This window comes from Coregonus clupeaformis, chromosome 24 (genome assembly GCF_020615455.1).
Source record: "Coregonus clupeaformis isolate EN_2021a chromosome 24, ASM2061545v1, whole genome shotgun sequence".
Classification (NCBI taxonomy): domain Eukaryota; kingdom Metazoa; phylum Chordata; class Actinopteri; order Salmoniformes; family Salmonidae; genus Coregonus; species Coregonus clupeaformis.
In genome coordinates this window covers 36,827,929-36,848,458 of record NC_059215.1, presented here as the reverse complement: position 1 = coordinate 36,848,458, position 20,530 = coordinate 36,827,929, and the positions used below count along the sequence as shown (strand labels likewise).

The window sequence follows — 20,530 nt, the reverse complement described above, 5'->3', positions numbered from 1 at the left end:
TCTTTATCTGCTCTCTCTCCCCCAGCTGTGGCATGCATATGTCTCATTTACTGATAAAAAACTGCCTTATAAATAACAAAATGCTGACTGTCAATATAACCACAGAGTTAGATTATGACGGGGTGGAAATATAATATTCAAGACAAAGCTATATTAGAGATATACAAATGCAAGCCCTTAGTGGACAGCTCGGGGCTTAAAAAATAAAATGCCAAAAGTTTTATAAGAGCAAAGAATAATCTTATTTTGAATAAAAGCAGATTAATAATCATAGAAGAGGGTTTTCTCCCCCTGCAAACAAAATAAGTGATTTCGACTTGTTGAGTCTATTTAAAGATTACGGTTAAAAGGTGCTTTGAAATGCAACCCATATGTTTATGTGAGAGAGGGGAGATAGCTGAGAGCTTGATCTGGTGCCTTTCCATTGGGAGTGCATCCTTTTAAAACCAAGATGAAAAATCGACAGTGTGGCGGCTGTCCTTTCCAAGCAGATCTGATATCCACTTGGTGAAACATTGGTCAAATTAAGTCTAAAACAGGAACAAGAAACTTGTCTTTCACTTAGGCGGCTCAAATTCAATGGCAGAAAATGTGTAAATAAATTATAAATAAAAATGAACACAATGACTTTGTGTGGGAATCGTAACACAGAAAACTACTCCGTTTTGGCAGATAAACCATGATGTAATGACTTCTCTGAGATGTTAACAGCATATTCTGGATTTTGGATGGAAAAATTGAGTTTGGTGTTAAGAGAGGGAAATAATTTGGTGTTAGATGTGTGTGTGTGAGTGTGTGTGTGTGTGTGGGGGGGGTAGCCTGAAGTGAGAGTGCCAGTGGATGCATAAATAAGACCATTAGTTACAACTGTAAGACAAGCCCCCTGTTTGAAGCTGGGGGAGAACAGCCTCCCCCTCTCCCTCCCTCCCTACCTCTCTCCTGCAGCTGGCCTGCCTTACTGCTGTTCACACACTGGCCACCGCATCCACTATTAAAGTCGGTGGAAAAAAAATCAGAGCAAATTTCTGATTTGTAACACTCTGGTTTATTGTCTTTGGCAAAACACACATATAAATAAAGCAAGGGCAGAGATTCTGGGGTGAAGCTGCTAAGGAGCAGAAAATGGGAGATTTTATGGCCATAAGTGGCGTGGACTGATGGTGATTTTTAAACTATTGGACCATGTTGTTAACTACTAATCAGTGCTGTGAGACTGAGAAAATGCCTGTGTACTTAATTATATATGTCATGCCTCCATTGTCGTGGAATTAGCCCGAAAGGATTGTTGTTCATTTTAAACATACTTCTTGGACAGAATGGTAGACATTTGACTAGCTACTCACTAATTGAGCACATACAATCTGTGAGAGCAACTTTTTTATATAAATAGGTGAACATTGTGAAGTAATACTGAATCAGAAAATTGACTGAAATTTGTTTGTCCTTCATAAAATGGCTAACATTGTATTAGGCCATGAAATGGGAGGGAATTGTCAATTGAATCCATAAAAGTGAGCCCCAAGAAATGTTTCAAAGGAGCAATTTTCTTAGGTTATAGAAAGGTTCATCTCAGTTCACTGCTGCCTCGAAGACAGTTACGGTGGAGAAAAGTGATGATGAGGACGAGTTAGGTGGGGTGTTAATGGACAGAGAATGACCTGGCTGTAGCCTCAAGGCCAGGATAAGTCAGTACCACAGAGACCTGTGAACCCTGCCAACTGAATTAAGCTTTGCCACTAAATATGTTAGCATCAACCATTTTGTGAAGTAGTCAGGGCTCTCAGGAACATTATAAAATGAGTTGTTTGGATGAGCAGCGTTCCAAGCCATGCTGTATTCGCCGACACAGGCACGCCTACGCCTGCTAGAAGTTCCATCTAAATTATCACTGCGCCTTAATAAGAATATTGTCATGTTTACGTTGCTGTCCAAATCATCTCTTGTATTTATCTCAACTCGCACATTATTTCCCCTTGCTTCTAGCCTAGCATTTAGTGCCTCGCTATCTGCCTGTCTGACCTCGGTAACAATGTTTCACTTTAGAATTTCGATCTCTGTACCATACTGAACGGTGCCCAGACGACACAACTTTTTCTGAGCCAGGTGAAATCACACATCAACGTCATTATTATTATTATTATTATTATTATTATTATTATTATTATTATTATTATTATTATTATTACTATCCAAGTAGAAAAAAAGCTAAAATAAACAACAATGCAGCTAGTGTACTGTCATTCCAGGTTCAATGTTTGACGTGACTGAGTTAGCTGAAGTTGGCTATCTAGCTAGCTAGCAAGTGACAAGAACGTTAGTCAGCCTGTATAGCAACAACAACAACAAAATACGGGCAACCAATCCTTTTACAAAGCAACAATGCAAAAATAATTTACGACTTTAGCGCGTCTGTAGCAACATAACCAAAATAACTAATGACCAGATGTTTGTCCGGACAATATCTTCTAGTGGAAGAATTACATTTTATGAAAATTGTATCAAAATAATGTTTTTAATGAACACATGTCACTCATTGTTATTTGAAAATATTGGTAACCTTTTTATAACCACAATAAGGCACACGAGTCAGTGCTATGTAATGAATATAGACACAGGTAAATGGGTTGACTGTCCCTCCGCTTTGCCTCGGGCCGAACAATGCCATTTCATAGTGCCTCTGGTGCCTTATTGCTTAAAACAATCATCTGTAAAAATGTTCTACTTCACTTAAAATGACCCACAAACAAAATGCAATATGGTTAGGGTGTCTGTTGTGGCAATGTTTAGATATCCTAGAACACAGACAGGTGTTGATTACCTTAGTTTCATCGTCCTTTTACGTCTGTCTAGTAAAGCAAGTGATCTACTCCATAAGCAAGCAGCAGATTTTTAAGGGACAGGTTTACAGTCAAATAAAAGCTTTTAATTTGAGACGCCTGTTTGCACTCCTATCTGATCAACCCACGCTCCTCCACTGAGATGTAGACGCACACAAAACAGCACAAGCGGAAATATATTAACTTAAGTGCTCACAAGTATCTTAAAATAAATATTGACAATCCAGACAATATACACAGAATAGTTTTCACTTATATGGGTATTTATAGTGGTGTGACACCATCCAAAATAAGTACAGTATGTTTATATTACTAGACAGCGGCACAAAACATATCAATCACATTGAGTAATACTCTAATTGTTTTTAATGCAACATTTGCCCACTGCTTCTAAAAAGCGTTAGGAAGCACTCATCTTTTTTCAATAACCCCTTTTTGCGATCCCAAGGATTCAAGGAGAGCACTCTTGTGGTAGTGAAAAGAGAGGCTTCTTAAAATATATATATATATCAGTTTGAACAGAAACGGACTCAAACCCGGACACCAATAAGGCTGTCCCCAGGCTTTAACACCCAACAACACAGTACTGTCAGCTCTCCACATGACCATGACAACATCTCTCCATAAAACAAACAGACAGGGAGGTTGCCCAGTAAGCCAGACAATAGCCTAATAAAGACATTTTCAGAGTACACAAAGAGAACTTCCAATTCACCGCCAATATGTTCATAACAATAACAGCAACAGTTGGCACTGACAGCCAATATAAACAACAAGTGATTGAGAAAGCGGAGCGGAGTGTAACCGAGGGGGCTGTCCAGTCTCTGTTTGGAAAACTAACAAAGTATTGATATTTCTTCTCCACTTCTTTTGATTCCTGAGACGTCATCCTCTCTAACAGCAGTTTCAGAGGGTAATCAGGCCCTATTCTTGTCCCTGCTCTCCGTGTACCCCCTTGTGTTGTCCCCCTGGATCCGGCCCGCCTTACACGGCTTGGTTGAACAGACGCCCGATGACCACGGTCCAGGGAGACTGATTGTGTTGCTAATTGTGACACCTGCTAGGGGTGGATGTTATAGGCTGGGTCCGCAGTGCATTCAGACACTCCCCAGGCTGTCCAGGGTCACCTCTCCCGGGCGGTGCCCACTTAGGGAGCATTGCGTCTGGGCTGGATACACTCACAAATCTTAGGCCCCAATGAGGTAAATGGCCGGGGTTGAGAGGGTTTAGAAACTTTAGGGTGTGCATTTCGTAAGAGCAGCGTTTCCTCAGGTTGTTGATTCTACAGTCACTGCTCAGCAAGGTTCTGGCTGGTAAACCTAATTTTAATTTCAAGAGAAGTGTTTTCTTTGCAATTATGTTCAACGACTGAACCCACAGCGAACCAACGCACTCACTGACTGATCTGGCAAGCAGGAACTACTGCTTGGACTGAGAACAAAGTTGTTTTAGCTGAAAGGAATACCATCATCGCAAAAAGCCACTTATCACCCATTCAACCTGCATGTGGATGAGAAATGCTCCGGTTCATACCGTGAAAAAGCGAGGGAGCATAAGTAAAACGTTTCTCTCTCCCTCACTCTCTTTTTCATTGCGATTAGCATATTTCTCTCAGTGTCGTGACACCTGCTGTCCAGAGTGGGCGTGCGGAACACAAGGCTTTACTTCAAACACAAGCAAAAAGATCAGCAAAAACCAACGCTTTGACTCGACCAGACCAACCAACCAACCCCCAGATTGGAGCCTTCCCACTGCAGATGTACATTAATGCATGGAAATACCAATCGGCACCGCAGCAGCACCGAAGAGAAAAAAAAACTCCTTTTTCAACATGGCTGTTGTCTAGCTCGATTGTGTCAGTTTGAGGGAGCCCATTCAAAGGTATTCATGCATCTGCCTTTGAGGCTCAATGGAAGCTAGTTTATAAACTGTCAGCCTGTTCGCTTGAAGCCTTTGGTTTGTATTGTTTCCTTCCCCTTAATAAACTTTTGGAGGAGTTTATCAACTCGCCTGAATAGCCAATGGTGCGGGGCCAAAGACACAAAATAACAGACGTTTCTCTATCCCCATTCACTTTTTTTTCTTTCTCTCCCTTTTTAAGTGACTGCTTGTATATCAATAGACTGAGTGGGTAGACACACATCAGGGTGATTTCAGGCCAAACCAAAAAAGCTGCTTTAGCTACAAAGCAGGCTTTTAAAAGGCAAATAACAAACAATTGACGTTTAGCTCCTTGGTCACTGACACTAACAGAGGGAGTTATGAACTATAACATAGATACAACCTGGATACAACCTACAATGAGTCTCTAACTTTAACTTGTGTTTTCCTGAAAGTACATATATATAATGCAAACAGACACTAATGATTGGGCAAACAACATACACTTAACATGGCCTAGCAAGATAGTTAGGGCCTACAGTGCATAACCTCAATCTCTCCAGAACTATAGCTTTGAGTGTACAATGATAACTTTAGGGGGTAAAAATACATCATTTTCATTAAAGTGAACATAAATGATTTGATGTTGGTTAAATATTAGTTGGTTAAATATATTCTCACGTATATTTTTTACGATGGCATGTAAAATAAGTGGCACAAATTACATTAATGCAAAGACTTATAAAGAACCATTAATCCACTTTCATACCTTTCAACAGCTTGAAGGTTTATTTTAGAAGAAAATGTAGGGGCTTAATGGTTGCATAATCTCTATATATTTAGGGTCATTTCATACCCAATTAGAATGGATTGGTGCATTTTGAACAGGGTTTGCTTTTAGGGAGTCGAATCCTAGACAAATACACTTGTAGAATGACTTTCTTGTGCCTGTGTAGACAAACTAAGATGTCATTATACCTACAATTCATTACAGGTCCACCTGGTCAAAAGTACACGTGGTCCCATTGGTGTGTGAGAGAACATTTCATATTAACATTCCTCTCTGATTCAATTCTTGAAATCCTGTTTCTGTCACTTTCAACTTGATCTACATTCTTGGAAATGGGCCACAGCAAACTCACAAATATTAACTTGCACAGAGTGAGCTAGCTACGACATCCCAACATGCAACCATTTCCCCAAAAACGTGCATTATCAATACATAATTAATATTCTATCATATGCAGTACCTTTGTATTATGATCCTTTTGGCAAACACTGTGTAACCCTCTTTCATAACGGTTTGATTTACATAATAATAATAATAAAATTGTATTTTAAAGATGTTATCGCAGGTGCAGCAAAATGCTTATTTTACAGATTTTTTAAATAATAATAATAATGTTATTATAAATGATTCTATGGTTATTAAATAAATATACCGTTATTATTATTCACCAAATTATAGGCTACTATAGGCTACTTTAAAAGGGTAGGCGGTCTTAACTACTATGTTAGGTAAACTCAGCAGTCTCTACCTTAATTAACCTTGTGCTGGTATGATCTCATGGAATGATGATATGGTTTCAACCTGAGCATTGAGAGCTTGTTATGGTCCAGTTATTATAGGCTAAGATGAAAGGGTTTAAGATACCTCTCCTACCATGGGCCGTCTCCCTAGGTTCCCCGGATGAATTACATGAGAGAGCGAAATGAGTTGGATTTAACTGAAGGTATCCAAACCCCAGGAGCCGCTGTCAAATCCCCACACATGCGGTGTATAATAAACCAGTCATGCACAAAATATCAAGTTAACACAGCAGACAGGCAAACGAAAAGGAAACCACTGGTCTTTATTGCGTGGTCAACACTCATAGGCTTTACTGTAGGTGGTTATTTGGTCTGATTTTCTTTGTAGGATACATGCCTGGTCTTAATGATGTAACTTGAAACTGACAAAAAAATATAGATTAGTAGAATCTGGCGATGTTAATTTAACATGTTTTACTCAAAGATATGATCCAGACCTATTTTCTAAATTAAGTACATAGTCCAAAATCCTGATTCGATATTGAACCGTTACATCACACCTTTGAGCCCCGCCACATTCTGCACCATCAATGGTCATTCGGTAGGTGTCATGTCATTTTCGATGACTTTATGTGTTTGGTGCAATACTTTACTGATTTTATATCTTATTGAGAAATCCCCAAAATGCCCCATCAGTAAAGTAGGCTACTTCAAATATGACAAAACACCCTTGATGACCCTGCACAATAAGACATCTCCAAAATCACCATGCATCTCACCAAAGGCTCAATTAACCGTCAATCAATTTGGTGACATTGTCAATCCATTTGTTTAGCCATATTTGTATAGCTTAAGATTTTTGTGTTTTCCTTTGTCCCATTGGCTATCATTTGCAAACGGAGCTTAATGGTTGCCCAAGGCTTCTGACTGCCCTGAACCTCACTTTGCTCATTCTGCTTTGTGAAATGCCTCCCTTTTGTTCGCTGATCAGTCTCCCATTGGGTCGCCAAACAAGATTCTTGGCATTTGTCGGCAAAATGAAAGCAGGATTAAGGAATGGCTACTGAACACTCCATGGCAAAGAAGTGGGCTGCTATTCTCTCTTTCAAAACCGCTTCCCAGTTTAGTAGCCCCTATATATTTGTTTTCTCAAAGACGCCATTGATGCAGTTGTAAGTGATGAAGAATTGAAGGAAAATCAACAAGTAGCCTAGGCTATATATTTTCTTACTACAATAGTGAGAATATTTGTGCTTCAGTTTGGTCGTATGTATTTACATGTTTTCAACTGAATTAAACATTCAATATCAGATATTAATATAGGCCATATTAACTAACTTTCATAGTTAAAAGGCATATAGTCCTGTACATCTGATGAATGACCATGCACGACTAGACATAAGCCCATTTCCTCATAAACTGATGAGCGGTCTTCATTTGGGGTCAACAAGAGTTCCTTGGCCTTCCAATTTTATGGGCAGCGTACAACAATAGACTGATGGCGAGTCGTGGTATCAAAAACACTTTTTGTGACACCACATAGGAAGCCCGGAGGCCAATACTTTTATTGGTGTCAGCAGGAGTTTTCCCTTGTCGTTTGTCCGATTTGTTCCTCAGATCTTGCAGGGCCATGTCCCCCACCAAGCTGCCCAGTGCATCCCTGACCCCGACCAACTATAACTGTTTTTCAATGTAATTGATGTCAATGAAACATTGAAATTAAATGTAACATTATACATCAATTTAAAGTAACTGTCCAGTGTTAATTTCAATTAATTAGAATATGAGCGAAATACTTTTCCTTAAAATAAATGGCAATTAAGTATGTTAAAAAGCAGCTTTGCTGTGTTGGAATGGTGTTGGCATACTCCAACAATAGAATGGTGTGGTCATTAAAAATATTTATGCCAGTAGACCACTGATTGGCCAGCTCAGCCAATGAGGCAGGATGACATCATTCTCCATTTTTTAAATGGTCTGTTTGAGATACAAGTTTGAGATGTTTTTTTAAAAGTGTTTTATCTCCAATTTATGCTTTGACCACAAATACGAGTATAAGACGAGTCAACAGCATTATTTGGGTATGAGTTAACAGAATATGAACTTTTAAAAGTGAGATTTCACTGGACAGTTAAGCCTACTTTAAAGTAAAATGAATAACTATGTGAAAGTTCTACACCTTGAGATTTGGTGAATGTTTGGGAAGGGGGGAGTTAATTCCTTTAAAGTTATTGAGCAGGAAAGGATTATGTACTTGCCTTTATATGAGGAGAAAAAAATCCCCATGTAGTCTACAGTAGACCTTGGAATTTTCCTAAGTCGCCCAAAAAGGGAGATTGTCCCTTTAAATAACCCACCAGAGATTCGAGAAGTATTCGCTGCTGGTAGCATGTGCGCCCATATAGGCCCTGTCCCACATGGCAAAAGTTCTTTAATTAATAGACAGGCAGGCTTGAAAGCAGCACTGGCAGTCTGTAATATGATGAACTCCCATTGTGGTGGTGTCACCACAAATGTTTCTGATAAGCAAAAGCACCCAAGGATCAAAGACTATAAGCCTCTCAATTTCCTCTAGCCGCTTCTACTTTTCCTCACCTACTTTCTTCCTCCTCTCTTCTCTTAAAATGTCTGAAACACACAACACGAAATCCCCTTCATGACAACCCCAGGGTCTGCCTCAGGTTAGCGGGTCACCCGAGCATTGGGGTATAATTGCACATTAATATTCGACGTGATGAAGAGGCTTACGTTAAGATCGTTCTTTCTCAATATGTCTTATGTCTTATGAATTGACAGAACAAAATGTGTCATCAATGTAAGATTTCCCCCTGTCCATTTAGAAAATGTGCTAAATCAGCTGCTGTGATGTTGATGTAGGCTATAGCCTAAGTTGTAGAAGGGAAAAAGATATGTCGCCCTCATAACATCATTTTCCTAATCTAAGACTAATTTACTGCAGTACCCCCCATGGGGTTTCTTGCTAAATAATGATCATCTAAATAAATTCTAAGGAATGCTCTTGGGGGAATGTGAAGGTGTTGGGCTGCCTGTAAGATGCACAAAAGCATGTAAACCATGACCCCTTATTCAATGAACGTATATAAATATTGTTTGATGTCAAGGAAGCAGGCTTAACAAAACTGATTTAAATAAATTACAGAAGAATTATGTTGCCTCTTAAATCTCGTTTGGGGAATGAGTGATTTTGACATCTCCCCATGTTTATTTTTAGTATAGGTCCTATGTGGCCTAAAAAGCACTAGGCCCCTAGTTCACCGGATGAATGGGGTATCTTATAATTCCTTGCATTAAAGAGATGCAACTTGCTTAACAAATACTTTTAAATAGTAAATTATGGTCATTTGTTGCTGGTTTGGCTAATTTGATTTGTTCCACGAATTATGTCACTTGTTTTATCGGGATTCCGTGTAATAGAGTTCTTTCTTGTCGACGGGTTTATAGCCTACCCATGCACATTTCTTAAACCTTTAAAACACTATATTTCTTGCCCCAACAGTGGAATTAAATGGCATATAATTATTATTTCTGTCTTGAAACGTTTAAGGGAGAAACGCAATCAACATTAACTGCATTCGTCACGGATAGGCCTACCCAATCGAAAGGTTTTAAGTACGAGTGTGCAGAATGTCGTAATATCAGCATACTATTACAATGAAATAATTGTTATATGAAAATATATAAAACCAGCATACATTATTATTATCATTATCATTATTATTATTATTATTATTATTATTATTATTATTATGTCTATTGGGCTATCATTATTATTAGTGATTATTATGGCAGCTGATGCAACCCCCCCTGCTATTAAAATATTTCACGCAGCCTGTTGTTTTTTGCTTTTTATAGGCTATGTTCCTTAAAAATCTCGCCATGTAAATTCCAATGAAATTTGGAGAGGCAGCGAGGGGGAAAAGGGGAGGTTAATCCGAGTTGAATACATTGATGCTCTGCACAGGACCAAGGCTGTGATGATTGTGTTATCTCTACCCAACATTTGGGTCTCCCTCAATTTCAAATAGCTGCGAGAAAGTGCAGATGGAGTCACTCTCGATGCCTGAGGACATTTTTTTTTATTAATAGCTAAATAACTTCCCCATACTTTCACTAAATCTCTCTCACCATTCTAGATGGATTTGTTTGAAGTGGTCTTTCGACACATCCAGGCATCCTTTTTCTTTCAATGAAGCTTAGGCTATTTCGGACTCCTAAATATAATTTTCGATTTTCTACAACTGTCTCGGAGAAAAAGCAGCACACATGCCAGATCATGCTCCGGAATATGTAATATGGCAGCCTTTTGTTTTTATTCAGTATTGCATGACTCCTCAATGTGGCTCAATAGCTCCTCTCATTTCTATAACCATTTAAATAAGTAGACCATTTATATCATGCGTTTATGGGTACTTTCGGTCGCTCTTTGAGTTGTCGGTATAGCCAATCTATCATTTCCAAACGCGTTTGCTAGGCTATATGTCTACTTTTAAGACGTGTATTAAACATCGTTTGAAATCGAATACAGAGAAAGGCCGTGTCTGGGGCCTGGGGTTGACTGACATCTCGCTATCTCCTTGTGGCCTCTATCATTTCCTCTGATCCCACTCCCAACAGTCACAAATCCCGCCTGGCCCCTGTTTGATTAGATTGAGAACCTCAGGTAATCCGACCGTTTGTTCAAGTGTCCATTTGCCCCTATCACGCATGAGGGCTGAAGATGGTGCGTGTTGGTTTAAACAAAACCAATTGTTCTTTATGAATTGACTGATACACTCCTTCCAGCCACCATTTAGGTGTGCATTTTCTCAGCACCAATGCATCATTTGAAATTAGGTCACTCATCGACCATAGACAATAGCTATGCCAATGGGATGAGCAATGCAGATATCCTTATAACGGTTGAATGCAATCTTTTAATCATTGATATGATAACGTAATAAATCCTTGATCTTGATCATAATTGCCTACAATCTATTTGTAAATGTATATTGAGACTATTACCTTATAATCAGTTTACTCTAGTGTAACAAAACATCATATCATAAGTATTTACATCTCAACATAAGCTCTTTGGAAGGGGCAACGTATGCCACTATCAGCAGTCTCCTTCTAAACTTGGCAAACATGTCACTCACGCAGTGTTTAAATACGTTCTAATGCAATCTGTCAATATCAGCATGCATGGAAAACATTAGGTCTACTATTTTACGGTGCATAACTGCAGTCTTTTCTTCCCCCAAAACCCAAAACATTAGCAGTCAACTTAAAAAGCTGAATGGACAGCAGCGGTTATTTTTGAAAAGCTCAGACTTCAAACACGATGACCCCTTGTTTGGCGAAACCACCCCCGCTGTACTCTAATAAGCCTATGCATCTAGAAATTGCTTGCAATATAAACTGTACAATTTACTTAAAATTGATATTTCCATCACCAGATTCGAGTTTGGCATGTTAAGAGTTATATGCGCCAATGCAATCCCCAAATAATAATGAAATAAAACAAAATAAATATATGAATACAATCTCGACAACTATAGCCTATAAAAGAAACCTAAAATCTCATGAATTTGTGCCTGGGGCTAGCTGCAGAGTGGGCCGTTTAGAGATGAAAGTGAAAAGAAATAAAAGGCTCAATTTAATCTGCTCTAAAACCCTTCAACATAACGTTTGTGCTTGAAACTCCAAGAGTGAGGGCTGATAGGGGATAAATACATTTCTTACCATGCCTGCGAGCTATTACACCCCTCTCCAACACAGACGCCCATTCAACAGACACCGGTTTCATTACGAGCTGTAATAAGTCTTAACATTATTAAATGCCAGCCGGATGATAGAATGAAACAAGCGCAGAGATGAGTCTTTTTAAGAATTAAACAAAAAATGGGACAGTTGGTAGCCTGGTTTCAACATGTCGCCATCAAAAGCCAAACGTGGGCAAAACATTTACAGAGGGTTTGTGAGACCATTTAATTTCCAAAAGAACACAGAAGCTACAATGGGGCCTATGGGTTAATGTAAATTATAGGCCATCAATCCATAACTTATACAGCCTAATCATAGTCACTTTCACACGGTGTATGCATGGTCTAGGCTACTGACAAATAGGCCTATGACAACGTGGTTTGAAGCCAATCTGGCTAAAGATTTCTAACGAAGAATTGTGGTTTAATCAAAAGCACTACAGCACCCGCTGGCCCCTGAATCGGGTCAATTGTTGGCGGGTCAATTGTTGGCAGTGGAACCCGTTTTAACACGGCAGTCGAGCTATCATGGAGAGGCGTTCTGTCTGCAAACGACATTATCACACAGCGATACGTAAAACAAACAGTAGTCCATAATGAACTGGTGTCACGTCCCATTGGTCAGTTATGTACAGATTTACTAACAAGGTGCAGGCACTTCATGCTCGAGATAAACCAACAACACAGGCCATTTCATGACACGACCCCATAGACAACAAACTATAAACATCTATCAATTAATGGCTTTGTGAAATAAATTAAGAGTATGTTATCGGCTAGTCTACATTCACTTACAGACCCATTTACCCCACCCCTTTCATTGAGAAAACATCAGTAAGGGTTCAGCTAGAACACAAAATAGCTCGATTCCAAAAAGCATATGCATTTCCAAACAACAATCCAAACACATTTTGCACCCTCCATTGCTTAATCTATTCCAACAGACGATTTTATAATATTACAAAACTATCTACCAGCAGGGTGGATTGAATAATTCATTCGCCTTTCGTTCTCCTCTTGGCCTTTTGTCCAAAGTTTTCTCCCCCTTTCTTTACGTTTTTTTTAGTGTGAAAAAACGTCCCACTCCTCCTTTCGCTGCCCTGCTTTGGAGGGTTTTGCCTTTGTACCTCAGAATCCTTGCCTTCAATGGAGTGGAAGTCTTGAAAACTGAAGTTCATCTTCAAGTTTAGAGAGGCTGTCGCTTTAGAGAAAGGCTTTTTGTGCGACCGTTTAAACAACAGATAGGCTACAAAATGGTTGATCATTTCATTTGGAAATCCCTGTCTTTTTTCAGACACAGGATCTAATGTATTTTGACTAGATAATACCGAGGTCCCCTCAAAAAAGCGCCAGGACAAAAGACAAAACCCTTCATTGTAGCCTAAATATTCCACACAAAAATATATATGTTTAAAATTGACCCAAAAAATGACAACTTAAAAAGTGTAACACATATAATAAGCCGTTTTCAAATAGGCCTAGGCCTAAACACAAATGAATATATATCCTAATAAAAAAAACGAATTAGGCTACAATTGGGGGACGTTCATCTTTATTTAGCAAATCACTAGCTTCCGGTTTATTTTAGGCTACATGTTATTTAGCCTATAGGCCTATGAGAATACCCAGCTATGAAGCAGTAAACACGCGCTACCTAAATAGGCTAATGTCCAGGATCAAGAATGGCTGCAACCTGCTGGTCGTAATTGATATTGATTGTCACATCGGTCATCTGTCAGTTGCCGTTTCAAGGGACCATTTACCAGCACCAAAGGAGTCTGTTGTGCAAATGAATGCAGTCACAAATACCCTCCGTCAAGGCTCATATAAATAATTAAGCAGGTCTAGTTAAGCTTGTATTGGCAAACAGCTTAACATCACGAAAAAAATCACAAATGTGTGCAAAAGAGCAATTAGGTCCGTTTTAAATTAATGAAGTATATTCCATGAACAAGAAGGCAACACTATCTCAGGCATACACCTGCAAAACACACAATGCTGAAGAAAATATTGCAACATATTGAGCACATAGGATATTGTGCATAGACCTATAAGAGGGTGTTTTAAAACGCGAATGTAATCCAATTAAATTAGCCTACCTTTATCGCCAAGAATGCCATCGATGCTGTGTTTGGTTTTCTTCTCTCCATCTTCATCTTTTTTATCACAATCTTCTTCATCATCTTTCTTCCCAAATCGAGCTCTCAGAACACGACTAATGGAACTCACTACAAGAATAAGAAAAACAAGGTAGGCCTAGGGTAATTGCATAGTCATTACAGACAGGCTAAACCACATTTTTAAAAATCGAAATAATAACCTAATACAATTAAGTCCAGGTGACACTATATGACTGTTTTTGGCCGACATAAAACTATGGGGGTAGTTCTAACTATTTCATCAACATAATGTTTTTGATGGTTTCATATCGACCACTATTATGGAGAACTAATTTAGTAGAACAAAATATATATGAGCAAACATCACTAGTAAAAAGGGTTGCTTACCAGATGAGGCCTCACCTGAAGGAACTGTGCTTCTGTCACACACCCCGTCCTTCAGCAGCTTGTCTCGGATCTCCCAGCTGAACATGCCGGGGTTCTCGCGCTTGTACTCCTCAATCCGTTTCTCCACATCAGGCGTTGCTACCTGCTTTTGGGTTTAATTTATGCAGCACGATAGTAGAACAGAGAGAGAAAGAAAGAAAGCGAGAAAGAAAATGAGAAGCAGAAACAATGCAGAAAATAGAAAACGAAGAATAGAAAATAAAATACAAAAAGAGTAAAGAAGAGGAGAAAGAGCACGAGAAAAAAACTTCAATACAGGTTGAATGCAGAATTGGAAAAATTATATCTGAATGAACTAATTCCGTTTTTGTTTCTAAATGAGTAAACTACAAAGTCTCAAAGCACCGGAATTATAGGCTACGAAATTGCTTTTCAAAGTTTTTGTCAATTTCGATAGCAGGCTAATAAATAGGTACGCAACAAGCATGGCATGGAATACAATATCCGCAAGAAATGCCATGGATGTCACGTTACAGATTGAATATTTGGTGGTGTGAAAACTCAGGTCCATAACGGTAAACAGTCATCATCATAATAATAATAATAACTATAAGAATAACTATAAGAATAGGCTAATCATAATAATAATAATAATATTACATGTATTTTTATATTTTTAGGCTATTAGCGTGTAATAATAACGGCTGTTGTTGTTGTTGTTGTTTTGTGAGGTGAACTTTTCTCAAACTCACTCTGGGTTTGCTTCCTCCTATTGCCCCGGGTCGGATCGATCCTGTTTCTTGATACCGACAAAGAATTTTGGACACGCAACCGTGGGAAACTCGTAGCTGTCGAGAGATCACGCAGGGACGGATACCGTGGTGGGCCATCTCCACAATCTTGTGTCGGATATGATTTGGCAGTGGTCTTCCGTTGATGAACACTCCACCGAGTTGGTTCACCCGACCTTGACCCAGGGGAGTTGACACTGTGCAGAAGAAAGAAGGCCTACTGTGAAAACATTTCGTGTCCACGCCAAATGCAACATTGGCATTAACACATTTTTCGGAATGCATATTGTTTTACAGTGCAAATTATGATGGCTGTTTGATCTTTAGGCCTATAGGCTTTATGTCTGAATATTTAGCATATTTTTGTGGCATTCGAAGATTTTTTGATAGGCTAATATGCATATGTGGTAGCCTAATTTAAATGTTATAAGGCTATACGACCTAGTGGAAGGCTATTGCACTATATAGGCTAGGCCTATATTTATGTAGCCTATATATACACATAAATGAATGTAGCCTATAAGCTATCTTATTCAGAAATGAAATGTAGCCATAAAAACGTCAACATAAAGGCCTAAATCCACTGTTACTACTACATTCAAACTAATTGGCCACATTTCCAATAATGCGTGAAGTGGATGAATCCGTAGCCTACTGAAATTGCAAATTACAAAAATAGGCATTTTACAACAGAATCGACAAGTTCTTTTTGGAAAAAAGGCTTGATTTGAAGGCAGAATTTGTCATTAGCCAGATGACACTTGAGTGTCCCATCCGGCATTGAAGAGGCTGTGAAGTGTGTGGCTTCGTCCGGTTTCATTATTCACCGTCATGCTGTACAAATATTGATGTAATCCTTTGATTCGTCGTTTTGATGTGTATTTTACTTTTATTTCCAGCACCAGGACACTTCAACAAATCCCGGATCTAGGATCACTTGCAAGCTTCGTGTTCTCGGAGATTTTATTGGAGCTACTTGAGCACGAACCTTGCCTAGGAGACGCTCCCATGGACGATTAATCAATGCAAATAATTTGTGCCTGTAAATGTTATTCACACGTTTGCCTATTTACATAAACATTCACATAATCGAGCACCCAGACATGGCCATTGCGAAATACGTTTGACTTTCATAAAACCTATTGTAGTCTACAAAGTCTCTCCGGAGAGGGCCAAAGGTGTATGAAATAATGAATAGCCTAACTTGTCCTTGAATAGCCTAATTTTGTCTAACTATAGCCAACATTTTGCTGTTTCAAATGTGATTGAGGATAAAGGGCAAAATCAAATGCATTTTTTTTTTTTATAAACAAAGTGCTTTAAATTAGTAATAAATGTTGCTTGGAATGATACAGTAATTTCGACAATGATAGATGTTTGTGAATTGCATGCATCACCTACCTTCCAAAGGGAAGCCCGTGCGGGGATAGTTTTGTCCAGGCGCTGGTCGCATCATTCGAGGTACTGTTCCTGGCAAAGACGACTGCATTCTACAGTTAAAAGTAGCAGGCAAAACAAGGCCAATATTTCATCGGCTAAACTAAGTCGAGACTTGTTTGTGGTAATTGTTTTGACGCTGAAAAAACAAGTGCAGTCCGCTCAGATTTTTTTTAAAAAAAGGACAAATAGGCCTATACTCATCCAAACGGACGAATCTCTGAAAACGAAACCCCCCAAAACGGTAAAACACACTTACTTCTGATGTCGCACGGTGGGGAGGATGAGCGAAATAGGACTGCTGCGAAAAAGGTACACTGTGTGCGAACAGAGGGAGGAGGGTGTTCCTTAAATCTCAAGTGGGCAAAGGTTACTTCATTCTTTGCAGCGTTTTCCTAAAAGCACTGTTAGTTTTTGATGACAAAGTCTGCATGGAGGCTGGGAGTAGTTTAAGTGATAACTTTGGTGCACGGCCTACGGGTTGTCGCGCGCGCCGATAGGCTCTTGGTCTGAGCTTTCTTTTATTCATGAGGGGAAGCGGAGTACAGCCAAGCTTTCTCCACCAATCACAAAAAACGGCATGCGACGTAAAACACATTTTGTGCCTTCCCATTCATTGCATGCCGCTTCAAAACCAACACAACCTTTCAGATTAAACTGCCACTGGGCCCTGGTGATTCTTCTTCAGTATAAGATAAATACAGTGTGTTTTGGACATAGAAGTAAACTCAATTCAGCATTTAAGTATGTCGTTTGTTGTTTCATTTACTATAGGCCTTTAGTTGCATATGGTTTAGAGACGCAGGCTATGTGTATTGTCATCTCTAATCTAATTGCATGAGAATATAGACAGGAAACGCTTTTTGTTCAAAACAACTAGAATACATGACTGTCTCATTCATTTCCAGTTTGCTCTGAACACACCAAGTCGAAGATGTCCACTTTTGGAAAGTAAGACATTGATCTAATAGGCCTACATTCATTGCATTTGCTTGATGAACGAGTTTGAACCGATAATATCAATGATGCTTTTAAATGGCAATTATGATAATGATATGCAATAGATTCTACGGTCTTTAGTGCCATATGGATGTGACGGGGAACATATTCTTACCTCGAATAACAATAACTCATAATAAACTCATTAGGTTAGAGATACAAGTGGCAAAGTAAACGTCCTTATAGGCTAGTAAACGTCCTTATAGGCTACCAAATACTAAACCATATATATACTATTAGCCTAATTGGAATACACATGTTGTTGGTCATAATAATTTAAAAAGGACTCTGTTCCGAGTTTTTGTTCTACTAAAACATCTAGGGGCTATTGACATACACTGAGTATACCAAACATTAGGAACACCTTTTTCCCTCAGAACAGCCTAAATTCGTCGGGGCATGGACTCTACCATGTGTCGAAAGCGTTCCACTGGGATGCTGGCCCATGTTGACTCCAGTGCTTGCCACAGTTGAGTGTGAAAAACCCAGCAGCGTTGCACAAAACGGTGCGCCTGGTACCTACTACCATACCCCATTCAAAGGCACTTCAATGTTTTGTCTTGCCCATTCACCTTCTGAATGGCACACATGCCCAGTCCATGTCTCAGTTGTCTCAAGGCTTAAAGATCCTTCTTTAACCTGTCTCCTCCCCTTCATCTACACTGATTGAAGTGGATTTAACAAGTGACATCAATAAGGGATCATAGCTTTCACCTGTATTCACCTGGTCAGTCTATGTCATGGAAAGAGCAGGTGTTCTTAATGTTTTGTATACTCAGTGTAGGATATATTGGGAACCACAAAAGCCCTGTCGCCCTCCCGGAAAGTCAAGCATCATGCATAGGCTAAGTTAAAAAAAAAACTGGCCTTGAGTTGGAGATAGGATAGGCTACATATAGCCTATTTGTACTTCAATGCGTAGGACACCTGCATAGCCTATAAGCCTATAGCCTGCCCTATTCTGTAAGTTTGACCTCGATCAATAAATAGTCTACTAATAAATAGACCTAGTGATGGGCTCATGCAATAATGAACATGGAAGAAAATATAGGTAACTGCCAAAATAAAGGAAACACCAACATAAAGTGTCTTAATAGGGTGTTGGGCCACTACGAGCCAGAACAGCTTCAATGTGCCTTCGCATAGATTCTACAAGTGTCTGGAAATCTATTGGAAGGATTGACACCATTCTTCCACAAGAAATGCCATGATGTGGTGTTTTGTTGATGGTGGTGGAAAACACTTTCAAGCACTACTCCAGAATCTCCCATAAGTGTTCAATTGGGTTGAGATCTCGTCATACACACACCCTTTAAACCCCCTATGCACGTTTGAGACCTCTCTTTCACTGAGATCTCTTGCCATGGTAGCCAAAATCCTGGGCAACTGGGCAGTTTTATACATCAAATCAAATTGTATTGGTCACATACACATATTTAGCAGATGTTATTGCGGATGTAGCGAAATGCTTGTGACCCTAAGCATGATGGGATGTTAATTGCTTAACTCAGGAACCACACCTGTGTGGAAGCGCCTGCTTTGAATGGGCGTATACTTTGTATCCCTCATTTACTCAAGTGTTTCCTTTATTTCGGCAGTTACCTGATTGAGCCGTCCTGAAGTGGGTAGTAGGCACATAGTTAGGCCTGTTTGTTATGTTGTTATCATAGCCTATACCTTGCTCATAACATTTTCAAAAACATTAGAGAAAATGTGAATTAGGCCTAGTCGAATTCGTCTTCTTAGGTCTAGCCTACCAGACTTGTTGATCCATCCTCATGATTTCGCGTGGCAGGGTTGAGGGAGCGGAGGTAACTGCGCGCCACTTGACATAGAGTGTTTGGCGCGAAAGTAGCCTATGCCTATCACCGGGTTTTATGGCACCAGCACACCTGTTGACTATCACACTTTGAATATGACCATCCTAGACATATACTATCTTCACCGATGCATAGCATTTTATCCATAGGCCTACATTTATAATTATGCAGGATTCAAATATCCATATTTTTTGAAACACTGAGAGTTGTTAATAATAACACATGGACATTCTTAATTGGTGGGCCTTTTTGCAAATAATCCAATCTAATTAATTAAAAAACATGTTGAAGAACTGACGTGCACTCTTGGTATCCGAATAATTGATGTCAGTTATCTGTATGGGCTTAAGCGCCATGTCATGAAACAACCACTGGAGGGAGACTATGTTCCAAAAGATGGAGGTACAGCCACGGAATTAATTTAAACCAAGCAATACTACATTATGGTTGAAAACTGTAAATAAGTCTCTCTCTCTCTCTCTCTCTCTCTCTCTCTCTCTCTCTCTCTCTCTCTCTCTCTCTCTCTCTCTCTCTCTCTCTCCCAACCCCCCTACCTCAACAGCGTGTTAGGGTTAGACTGGATGTCAACCCAGCGTGGCATGCTCACATCTGCACAACATTATTCGAATGTTTTAGCGCATCCTTAAGGGAATTGTTTGATCAGGCCTCTGAAAGAGTGTGTATAGAATATCATGTAAAAGGAAGTGGTGGCTGTATTCCTACAGCGAGAACGTTTTTGTAATGCTACACATAATGTTCCCCTAATGTTTGAATGTCCAGTTTTCTGTTAGGGGAACATTCTTTCTGTGATAGCAAAAACCTTCTGAGGAACCTTTGTTGCATGTTTTTGCGTTAGAGTTAGGAGAACATTCCCTTAATGTCAAACAGAACATACACAGAACGTGGATAGCATGTTCTCAGAATATACAATATTAATGATCTACTACACTTGTGCTATCTAGAACC

The 20,530-nt window shown here is 39.3% G+C and overlaps 1 protein-coding gene across 3 annotated transcripts in view; it reads right to left on the bottom strand.

Moving 5' to 3' along the window:
* Positions 1-17,230, bottom strand: part of LOC121538216 (paired box protein Pax-7) — a 68,878-nt gene extending 51,648 nt beyond the window's left edge. The window contains exons 1-5 of one of the 3 annotated variants that reach the window (XM_041846042.1): positions 17,005-17,230; positions 16,710-16,798; positions 15,270-15,505; positions 14,518-14,662; positions 14,110-14,238 (exon numbers count right to left, since the gene is read on the bottom strand). In XM_041846042.1, coding sequence (XP_041701976.1) covers positions 14,110-14,238; positions 14,518-14,662; positions 15,270-15,505; positions 16,710-16,797 — 598 coding nt within the window. In that variant the 5' untranslated portion in view covers position 16,798; positions 17,005-17,230. Of the gene's footprint in view, positions 1-14,109; positions 14,239-14,517; positions 14,663-15,269; positions 15,506-16,709 lie in introns of all 3 variants that reach the window. The other 2 variants (XM_041846041.1, XM_041846043.1) reach the window with 2 other exon arrangements.
* Between the last annotated feature and the right edge of the window lie 3,300 nt (positions 17,231-20,530).